We start from the raw sequence: 11,752 nt of genomic DNA, 5'->3' as shown, positions 1-11,752 counted from the left end.
TGTATATGTTACGCTTATTTCGTCTTACATGTGAGATAAATGTTAAAAAAATGCTGATAAACATTGCGTTTAGACAGCGACCACGATGAGAATAAGTTACGGTGAACATTATTGGACTGACAGAGTATGTTTTTTTCATTTAATACCACAGCACACCGGCGGATGGAGCCCGCATGAGAGTCTCGAAAACACTGCTGTTGTCGCTGCTGCTGCTTCTGCTTCTGCTGCTGCTGCTGCTGCTGAGCGTAAAAAGGGGCGTTTCGGAGCTTGGCAACATCTCTCTTGGCGGAGCCAGGTGTGTTCAAACCTGTAGCAGACAAACGCTCGCAGATGTCCCTCCGCTCAGTCATCATGGGCTGGATCTCAACTGCATCAACCGCCTCCCGGTGAACGCTGCCGACCGTCTATTTTCAGCCTGCCTACAGGTATGAGGGATTTCTGGTTGACGCACTACATTTCGGCGACCGACAGTCCACAATCTAGCACCGAGTAAAATACTCTCTGTTTACATTTTGTTTTTGACTACTTGGCGTCGGGAGCCTCCTCCAGAGGCGAGGCAGCGCACTGATATGGTTCCAGAGTAGCAATGGAGAGCATAAAACCTTGATTGTTCCCTTTTTAACCATCTCGCCGCTATCAACTCCCCTGTTTTACGCACACGGAGCGCTTGGAATTACTGCAACCTAGACAACTGTGCGCACACCGGAGCATAAACCCGTGGGATGCCAGACCTCAGCGGCACATTCACGGGTGAAGAGCAGACTCATAAACGTCAGGAAGATGAAATACCCAGCAGGTCGGGAGAATAACTCAGGAGGGTTTATTAGGCCGCGTCACTTCGCGCTCATTTAACAACAGCAAACCGAGGCGACTGTAACCAGTTTGATCGTTAGTTTTTTGGGGAAAAAAAGGGAGTAACCATGTCCAGAACACTGAAGAAGAAGAAACACTGGTCCAGTAAAGTGGTGGAGTGCGCCGTGTCATGGGGGAACCTGGGGGACTTTGGCTCCGTGGTGGAGGTTCTGGGAGGAGCAGAGCTGGGACAGTTCCCTTACCTGGGCCAGATGAAGCTGGACGTGCTGGTTTGTCACGTCGGGAAGCTGCCCTACTACGGGGACGTCTTGCTGGAGGTGAACGGGACGCCCGTCAGTGGACTTACAAACCGTGACACCCTGGCTGTGATACGCCACTTTCGAGAGCCGATTCGCTTGAAGACAGTCAAACCAGGTGCGTCCCCTGCTTTCTGTTCCCAACACTACTGCTGCTGCTGCTGCTGCTGCTGCTGCAGCTGTGTCACCTGAGCTCTGTTTGTAAGATGAGTGTTATGATATGTTGCATCCTCTCAACAGAAAAAACCTCATAATTATACACACACCCTGTAATGTCAGGACCAACTGCCAGTCTGTGATCACAAGCCCAATTAATGTGCAGAAATCAATCATACATTACAAGGCTAAATATATAGATTTGTGCTTAAAGACCTCCTAATATAACTTGTTTTAGCTTTACATGTCTTCCTGTGATGTATGATTGTGCACGTCAGCTAAAGTTGATTTAACCATTGCAAAATAAAGCCAAAGGGTGAGTAAAGTGAGTTTATGTGTGTCTACACACCATCACATCCCTGTGCACTTCCTAAAGGACATCCCAGACTTCTACTGTAAGCCTCCTACTTCCCCATAACATCTAATTGGCCAGTTCCCTCACCGCTTTCCCTGGGAGATCAAATTGTGATAATGGTAATAATGGCATGTAGCCCAGTTGGAGCCTTCTAGGCTAAGTGCACTTACATGCATAGAAATAAGGCCTAATTACATCCTCCATTATTCAGGTTACTCTGCTGCCCAATGGCCACAGCAGTGAGAGTGGTTAGTTGTGTTGTATCCCATGGTCTCATCAGTCCACGTCCGGCTCTCCAAGGATGCTGGCTGCAACTTCCAGACACTGATAATGAGGTTTAATAGCTGTAATGGCATGGTGATGCTGCTGTCTTCGCTGTTCTGGTTCTGACCCAGGGGCTTTAGTGGCACTGGAGTGAAAGTGGTGTGTTTATGGGCACGGGAGATGGCCTCACTCTGGAAGCTGGAGCTGGAATGTCTAAACAACAACTGAGACTGTACAAGAGGTTACATCAGCAGCAGCAGCTGAGTTTTAGGACCTCAGGCCAGGATCCCTGAAGATCAGCTGTACTTGTGCACATGCTTACATATGGTGTGTGTCTGTGTGCAAGTGTGTGTACTCATTCCTATGAGTTTTCCTACATTTTTAATTAATATTTTAGAGATTTTTTTTTTTTTTTTTTTTTTTTAATATAAGTGACCGAGAGATAAAAGGAAAAAAAAAATGTTTGCCTTGCTCTATGGGTGCAGAGCCTCTTAGTGTGCATGCACATGAAGGTGTGTGTATTTCAAGGCTCTACACTCCCCAGAGCTCCTAACACCATGCTCTCTGCCCCACTAACCAAGGATGATTAATAAAGGGCAGGGAGAGCGAGGGAGGGAGAGAGACACCAAGAAAGAGAGAGAGAGAGAGAGATACTTGTGGAGGGAATCATAAGGGGGGTGGGGTGGGGTGGGGTAAGCTCAGCCTTTGGCTCCACGTTTGACTCCCATGCGAGGCTGTTTTTACTCTTTAAAGCTCAGAGAGATGTAATAGGTGGCAAAGATGGCAAAATTCCCAATCACCTATCTGTTCACTGTCATCCTTGCCAGTCTGTCCTCATGCTGTTTCAGTTATGTAAGGCTCAGCCAGCATAGATCAGCTCCTCAATGTACTGTTTGCAAAAAGGCCTCACAAAGCCCCCCCCCCCCCGGCATCAGCATACAGATTGGGGTTATTATATTCTATGACTACGCATCATGCAAGTGTGCACGCCTGTGATGTGTGTATACATTCCTGTGTGGTAACCTCATGTTTAATTCACACCTCTTGCATAATTGAGTTAGCGAGTGGATTTTCTCCACTCTGATGGAGGCAGTGGGCCTAGAGGATCAGCTGTTACCAGGAAGCCCGGAAAGCTGTAATGACGTGGCGGCGGCCGGCAGCGACGGACAGGCTCTCTGGGTTTACCAGATGTTCCTCCCCTGCGCCTCTTCCAAGATCCTCTTGTGCTCTGCCTGCCTTGCCCCCTGGTGCTGGTGGGCTTCCCATGCTGCCGCTGACAGTCGGGGCAGATCTAAGAGGAAAGAGATAGAGGGTGTGCGAAGACGCAAAGGCAGAAATGGGGATTTGAGGCGAGGACAGAGAGAGGCAGGATGCAAGATGCAAGTCTCTGTGGAAGCTATTATCTATCTCAGCCATTGATCGAAAAAAAAAGAGTGTGAGCTGTGAGAGTTGCACACAGCACTACACTTACTTTTCTGTGGCTGCATCATATATTCTCTAGGGGCTGCCAAGAGCATTCTCTCGCTTACATATGTTCTCACATACATACACTTTCACCGCTTTGAGATGAACAGATTCACACTAAGCTTACACCAAGAATTAACAATATACTGTGAGGTGGATGTGCCCATTTCTCTGATATCTATGATTAAGCAGGGAGATGCCTCTATTAAAAGCTCCGTGCTCAGTGCAGGGATCTATTTCTGCTGGTACTCCCAGCTAAGGATCGGAAAAGACGCCTGATGAAAAGCCTCATGAATGGCATCCCAGAATTCCTTTTCCTGCACAGTTATTTTTCTGCTTTGCCTCCCTATATGTTTACAGCTTCAGTCAGTGTGCAATCAAAACATATGTCTAACCTGTAGCCATTTATATGCAGCTGAAAGGATGATGACTCTGACATCAAATGAATAATTTCACATTGCAGCACACACACTGGAGCTGGTGCAACAAGCTTGTATTTGTCTCTTAGATGACTAATATTAGCTGTGTGAATGTATGAAACACATGTATACAGGCACCCTGCTTCCACAGCTATTTGTGGAATATAGTGATGAAATGAAACAGTAGTCACCAGAATGTAGGTACTGTATGTTTAAATGAAATGATAAATGATTTAAATACTCAAACGCCTTTGGGGTGTGGGAAGAACAGCGTTTTTATTGGAAGATTATAGTCATTTAATCTTTATTGATCTTAATGGTTGATAATTGCTGGAATGGCAATGAGAACATATTGTCTCTGCAGAATGGCATAACTCATCTGGTTCTGTAAGCTACTGAGTTTCAGAGGCTAATTTTGTTCTTGATTATCTTTGAATTTTGAATTCAAATTACATAATTGACTTACAGCATACAGCAGCAGCGGATTCTGCCGTTGATAACAACTTGTTGTCTGCTCTAGATCACATTTAGAGTTACCTGCTTCCGCTCACACATCAGCATATTTTCCATTACCTGCTGATCATGCCAATAGAGAAAAATACAGAGTGACATGAGCCCCTAAGCTCCTGTATCAAACGGCAATAGTGAGTGTGGGTTAATCACATTAATGCACCTCTCATATCAGGAAGTGCCTCTCAATGGAATCATCCTCTTGACAGGCGATGCTTTGTCACTGCAAAGAGATTTGCAGTCGGCTGCAAAAAAAAAAAAAATAAAAGAAATGGGGATTGAGAGTGAGAGTGAGAATTCAGCAGCCCGGAGAGCCTGGTCAAATAACCAGAGACATCTGTTCTCGCCTTAGAGATGTTTCTGACAATCCGCTGAATGAAGCGAGAGAGCCATCGTGTACATCGCTCCTTTGGCACAGAACTCATAACAAAGTAATTTAAAGCTGAATGAGCTCCCTCTTAGTGAGTTTAAGGTGATTATGAGTGTTTTTTATGCAGATTCAATAAGTTGTCGGCTATGTATTGTTTTGCTAAGATGTGCTTAGGCTTTGGCACTGATCCTGCTGCTCTGCTATTGGATTATTGACTGTTTGGGTGCTTAGCTACTTTTGCACCTCTTTGTGATTTTAATTGCACTGTTGCTTAGTATGCATGTTACTGTATGTTGCCTACAACTGTCTTAATACTGCTTTCTAGGCCAGGCTCCCCTTGGATAAAAAAAAAAAAAAATGTTCTTACAGTCTTGATGCCAACTGGCTTGATAAAGGATGAATGAAGAAGTAGACATGTAGATAAAATGATTACTGTACACAAAATAAAACTGGAGGCGGTAGTGAAATCTCATCGGCCTCATTAATAATTTAAAATGCAGGTAACACAGGATTAAAGAGCAAACTTGGCATAACTACCAGACACTTATATGAAATATAAGATGAATATTGCATCAGCTGCTCTTCTGCTGCTGTATTTATTGAAACTCCACAGCTCCGATATGCTCCCAGTATGGAGGAGCTTAAAGGACCATACCAGTGTTATTCATGTGTCAGCCCATTAACTGCAAATATGTGCACTCTATATTACTGCTGTCCATTCTCTAGAGCACGCTACAGTGTTTGAGATAAATATGATTTTCCTGAGTTCCGCCGTTTTCAGTTCATATCACTACAATATGAAAATCACCCAGCAGAAACTTTCATTTAGGTAATCCATCAGAGTGAAGGCCATGCCTGCACTCTTTGTTGACAAAGTTATCAGTGTGTGGTGATATTAATAAGATTTTCCACTCAATGATAATATAACAATAAATGCAGACATGATATTCACTCTAATGGTTGATTGTCATTCTGTTGTGAAATGGCTGGCTACCTGGAAAACACAAATTCAAAAATAATGTGAAGTTTATTTGTAGGAATTGTGATGAAACATGCTGAACTGTTGGTACAGCTTTCCAAAAGATCCTCCTATACTCGCATTTTACATAACTTCTATATGTAGCATACAGTCTTCATTAGTGCAAGAGTTTGCTCAGTTGTCATGGAGATGGGTGTGTTGACTATGGTCCTTTTGAGAGCAATGTTTTCCATTCAAAGGTACACGTACCCAAGGGAGTACTTCTGCAGATGCTGCAAGGTACATAGGAATGTGTGGGAGTAGCTCAGCTCATTTGAAATAGAAATTATGATTTTTCATGTTTGTATAGGCATATTTGTGTTCAGGGAGAAAATTAACACTCACATTGGATCACAAATAAGAAATTGTCACAATATTGTCACAATAACCAGGTTACGCGACCAGCTATGATGAGGTTCCTGCACAGGACACATCTCCCAATTATGTGCTGGTTAGCAAGTGAGCAGAGAAGTTTAAATTAAAACAGTGGATGAATAGTTGAAACTTCCCCTGGAGGAAAAGTTAAGGCAGCTAGCACAGCTATCCATCCAGGTTATGCATTCAATAGAACACATTTGAACAAGAGATCATCTAACAGTGCTTTGGGGATATGTAAGACAAAAAAAAAAGAAGCTTTAAACGTACTCTGAGCAGGAGCTCATAATCTGATAGTCATAATGTTTGAGATGAGAAGCACAGCAGGAAAAACCCTTGATCGCAAGCCCCTTGTGTTTTGTTACCATCACCAGGCCACTGGCACGTCACCGCACTCACCAGCCAGCGTGGGTTTGTTCATGCTGCACAGGGACACTTGAGCAAGACTGTCAAACTGTAAATGCAAGACAGTTGCTGCAGCTCCCGAGTATGACAATTAGCAGGAGTGTTGTTCCATCGCTGAATGTTCTCAACCTTCTAACCTCGCCTCATTAATGTCGTACTAACTTTCGTTGTTGCCTCTCTCAGCGCTGTCTTCCCTGCTCTCCTCGGAGCTGACAGATCTAATGCTCTGATTTTGATCTTCTATTAAAAACACAATCAGTGTAATGACTGTGTTGCAGTTTGATTAAATAGTTACTACACAGCATTATGTGAGTCCCTGAAAGAGGAATTTATTTTAATGTGCCACCATTATTTCCATATCAAATTAAAATATTTAAAGAAATAGAATATAGAAATATTATAATAAAGTCCAATTCAAATATCTTTGTCATTACCTCAGACCAGGGTTAACTGCAATCTGTCGGATTGTTTTCATAGACTCTAATAGGTGGAAAGGATATTGTCTATTTTTCTTTCTTTTTTATGTATTTGTTTGTAACCACTCAACATGTTTTGTATCTGTTTGGCCTTTTGCTATATCATCCTACAAAGCATTTAGTTGATGAACAGTTTGTCTTCTGCGACTCTCTTACTCTCATCATGCAGCTCCCATATGTGTGTGCTGTTGTCTTGCCACACACACACACACACACACGTGCGGATTTAAAAATACACTGTCCATCTTGACACATTAATTGAAACTGAACTAAGATCCTAAAGACCTGCTCGACTGCTGAATATCTGAAAAAAAATTACATGCACTCCCAGGAAATTTGGCAAACCAGATAGGGTGAAGAAATTGATTAAATTTTGGAGGTTGTGGAGGGATTTCCAGCATAACATGATTAGCAAAGGTGAAGAAATCAATTTAGATTAAAAATTTAAGTGATGGAATTCATTGTGTGTGAATTGTACAGTGATGATGGAAGTTTTGCTCTCTAAGGATTTACAGTTTTTACATTTCCAATGTAGTTTCAGTCGTTTCAGAGTTTTTGCCAGGTTAAAAAAAGCTTAGAGTTAGGTAAACGAATGTCTCTAATAACAAGTAAATGTATCCAATACTTTGATCTTCATCAGAAACGACCTCTACTTTTTCACAAAGTCATATCAGCAGCAGGATTAATGACTTGTTTTGTGGCAGTGCAATACTGCACCAGTTCCCCCATAATGCTACTGCAAAGCAGAGCTGCCAACATACCACAGCATCCTAGTTGAGAGCCCACTCTACTCGTGCCTTGCAGTGTGTTTGTGGGGGTTGAGGAGGTGGGGGGGTGGGGGTAGGGGGGTTGGTGGGGGAACGCGGGCGGAGGCATAATGCGACTACAAAACAAACGAGCGTAAAGTTGCTCCCAACCCTTCGCCAAGTCCTCAATAATTCATCTATACTAGAGCCAGATACTCCACTTGTGTGTGTGTGTGTGTGTGTGAGTGTGAGTGTGTGTGTGTGTGTGTGAGCAAGCATGTGCATGATAACTGGTGGTATTAGAGTAAAGCGGTAGGCTACAGTCAAAAAGCATAGCATGTCTCTCAGTCGGCAGCTCTCTCTCTTTATTCCCACTTTAATAAAATCGGCGCTGCTCTTGCCGCACACTCAACCAGCACCTGCGATGATCACAACGTAAACAGCTTGCTTGATGAGGTGGTTTGGAGTTGGAGGAGTACATTTTGAGGTTGATGAAAAGTGCGTTTCATGATGATTGCCTTGCGCATGTGAAATGTATGTGAAAGCTTTGCTTCAGGGATGTCATATAGGCTTACATTCAGTGATTACAGAGGTGTATGGGTTGAATGACTGGTAGGCCGTGATTTCTTGGTCATTTCAGCACATTACAAACAACCGCCATAAGAAATGTTTACTTTCTTTTTTAGATAAGCATTAATATGCTTTATCATCCCCATTGTTTCTATAATCATGCCACTTTGACTCTGCTGCATTCTGCAAACAAACAGGAAACAAGGTGGTGAAGCTGAGTGCAAATGAGTTTATCCTCCACTACATCTCTGTTATTATCCGCTGAACTGGAAGAAAATCCTTCATGTCATTTCTCCTAAGGCCACCTATAGAAAGAAGTGTATAAAAGAAGTGTATGAAAAGGAATGTTTGTAGCCTCTATGACAGTGTGAGGACAAAGGGGGAAGTAGAATTCTAAACCTTGATTTTAGCTTGGCATCATACATTTCGTTGTCGTGGTGAGGCGTCGGGTCAGGACCATATTACGGTGATCAAATTCCCTGGGAGCTCAGAGAGGTGGACGCAGGTCACAGTGGCAGTGTTTAATGAGCAGTGAGTGTGTTTGTGTGGGGGAGAGAGTGATAGAGAAAGGGGTGGGTGAGGAGAGATAGGAGGGGGCCGGGCACCAGTACAAGCAAACAACATAATCTCTCCCACTCAGATCTACACTACATGGAAAAAGCCCATTATGGGAAGCTGCATTTTCAACAACTTTAATTGCATTGTCTATAGTAACTTACTCTAACTCTGGTCATAAAGCCATAAAACAAACAAACAGCATTTGGGTGTTTACAGTATGTACAGTTTCCCCTGGTATATATATATATATTTAGATTTTCCTTTGAGGCAAATTTGTGACTTGTGATATTGGGCTATAGAAATAAAATTTGACTATCAGTCGGGGCTCTGGGGGATTTCAGCTCCTCAGTACCTTCAGTCCCTGTTCCAATTAAAGACCATGTTGTTGTCTTAAATGCCTGTTAGCGTTCATACTGCAGTATAATGACTAATTCTAATCCTGGCCCTGTAAATATGTATTTATTAGGGAGCCATTAGCTACATTTTAGTTGTATGTACGACTATAGCAGCGGAGGCACATTTGCAGTTTGGGGCTGGATTTCACTTGCGACTGAATTGACAAGGAGTAGTGGGTATGGAAAGAGGTTATTTTTGCTTTGACCTGCATCCTGTTTGCCCTCATTACCCACTGTTCTTCCTGCCTGCTTTGTGTGGAGAATTCTGCTCCTGTCTGCCTATCACTACAACTGTGAGATATCCGCTTCATTCTCTACCTGCGATACAAATCTGTCATTCATCACATTCCTCTTTTCGGAACGTATTATATGTCTGTAGTTGTGTATCCATTCAGGAACTACTTGTTGTGCAGTCCCTGTACTTGGTAGTATCATAAAAATGGATTTAGTCGTATCATTTTATCCTGAGGGACCCACAGAAACCCCTGAATATGTAATCGCCAGAACAGGATCAGAGCAGGAGCTCAGAAAGCCCCAAAAGATGTTTATATGTGATATAGCTACAATCTGAAAACACAAATATTTAATGTGATTTTTTTTTTTCTTTTCTCCCCTGCTTTTTGCCCCTTGTCTTGCTCTTCAGTGCATCAGTCACATCCTGTAAATGTGAAAGTGGATTGGGAAAAAAAACAAACAAAAAAAAAGCACAAAGGGCTGGATGTGAGTGTGGCGTGGGTCGTCTTTTTGTTGAGCATTGTCTCTGTCAGTGTCTGAGAGCAGATTGAAGGGGACGGCTGGTGAGGAGTCACTCCTCGGTCTGAGAGCCTTGTTTATTTTACCAGAGGCACAGCGGCCATACGGTGTCTGACTGACCTAGCACTGTCATGAAGGACGTTATCTTTATGCAACAATGATTGCTACACGCCATAGTCCCTCCACCCACCCACACCCCCCCTTCAGCTGTGTTCAATGATTGCACATTTGGCTAGCGTGTCACTTCCCACTTTCCTATTATCCAGATGTGCATTATCCTCCAACTGGTGTTTATCACTGCAAGATAGGGGGCTCAGGTCACCTCTAGACAGCTCACAGGTAATGGGCCTTGACATCTGAATTAGTCTGCTCTTTCAAAGGGTGATTAGCAAGCAGCTTAGGATTCTGGGGGGATGTTGATAGGCAGACATAAACAGGCAGGGGCGATGGGCCGGTGGGATGCTGTCTCTGTGGTTCGTGATGGGAGGCTTGCCAGTAATACAGCTCATCATGAAGTGGTCACGGTGTGGTTTCGCAGATGACAGGGGGTGGGATGGAGCGGGTGACTGGGGCCAGTGCGATTATGTGTTTGCACTGGTGATTTAGCCACTTGCAGTATATCGTTTTCATAGCTGATACTGCAGCGCGAGGCGCTAAGCAAGCTGCTGCTGCCCTCGTAAACTTTATGAATAGCAGACCTTTAGAATTTTATACCAAAAATCCTTCTCGTGTGTCTGTGTCTTGGCTGTGTGACTGGCTGGCCCAGCTGTTATACGCTCATCCCTTTCCCCAGCTCTTTTATTATTATTCCTTGGCTGTGTGACTCGCCTGTGTGCTTGTGGCGGCAGGGGAACGGCTGGCTTTGTAGAATCTTAATAGTGGTGAGCTAGCGCCAAGCTCTCCATTCGCCGCTTGCTGCAGGCGTGTGACTGAATGCCAATGAGACATTAGGGGTTGAGGCAGGATTGGATCAGGCCAGGCCAGCCAGGTGTCTGTAGAGCCCTTTACCAGGTGAGGCTCGCACATTCCGTCCCTGAAGTTGCACAGTGAGAGGCACTCTGTGTCTCAGGGTTATCGCAGTGCGCCTAATCGTCAGGATGTGCCCTCTCTTGTGCTCCGCTGTCAAGAGGGAGATAAACTAAGAGCATTCTGTTCAACTTTGACTGCCGCTACCTTCTCTTTGATTGTGTAATTTGCTCTCACCCCTGTGAGTCAGGTTGGATGATGACATGCGATGATATTTCTCTTAATTTCCAGTGTCCTGTCAGTATCTGATGATATTTGCCTTTTTCTGTTGAAAATGCATGAATGTGATGTGTAATTTAAGACTTCCTTGTAATAACACTGTTTATACTGCAGCTTCTATTCAAATATATTCTCCTCTCATTTGGTTATCACCACAAATGATTTATTATTGTCTCTATAATTTTATGATAACTGAATAAAAAATGCATCACTCAAGATGGTGTCATCAAATTATAGTGGGAATGCAAAATAATTTTTTCATACTTCATATCACGCATTACCCAGCCTTGCTGCTTGGTTTTCCATAGCAGCACAGCACACACCCTGTATAACTGTAAAGGCAAAGGATGACTTAAGTGTGTGTGTGTATCTCTATGGACAAGCTAGGACCTATTAATATACTATTATATGTACTATTAATGGACAGCTGTAATACTTTACTTCTTTTGTACACACACACACACACACACACGCGCACACACACACATCAGCACATTAATCTGTCTCTTTCGCAGCGTGCACATGGTTCTCCACATGACGCAGATGTTGCTAACAGTGGGATGG

At 43.5% G+C, this 11,752-nt stretch overlaps 1 protein-coding gene across 4 annotated transcripts in view; it reads left to right on the top strand.

The window, feature by feature from the left end:
* Positions 1–263: 263 nt before the first annotated feature.
* The window catches only part of LOC130186931 (membrane-associated guanylate kinase, WW and PDZ domain-containing protein 3-like), a 121,598-nt gene continuing 110,109 nt past the window's right edge, over positions 264–11,752 (top strand). For all 4 annotated transcript variants that reach the window (XM_056404303.1, XM_056404293.1, XM_056404328.1 and 1 more), the window contains exon 1: positions 264–1,227. In XM_056404303.1, coding sequence (XP_056260278.1) covers positions 921–1,227 — 307 coding nt within the window. In that variant the 5' untranslated portion in view covers positions 264–920. The remainder of the gene's footprint in view (positions 1,228–11,752) is intronic.

Source organism: Seriola aureovittata, chromosome 2, assembly GCF_021018895.1.
Source record: "Seriola aureovittata isolate HTS-2021-v1 ecotype China chromosome 2, ASM2101889v1, whole genome shotgun sequence".
Lineage (NCBI taxonomy): Eukaryota > Metazoa > Chordata > Actinopteri > Carangiformes > Carangidae > Seriola > Seriola aureovittata.
This window is presented reverse-complemented; position numbering and strand designations above follow the sequence as displayed.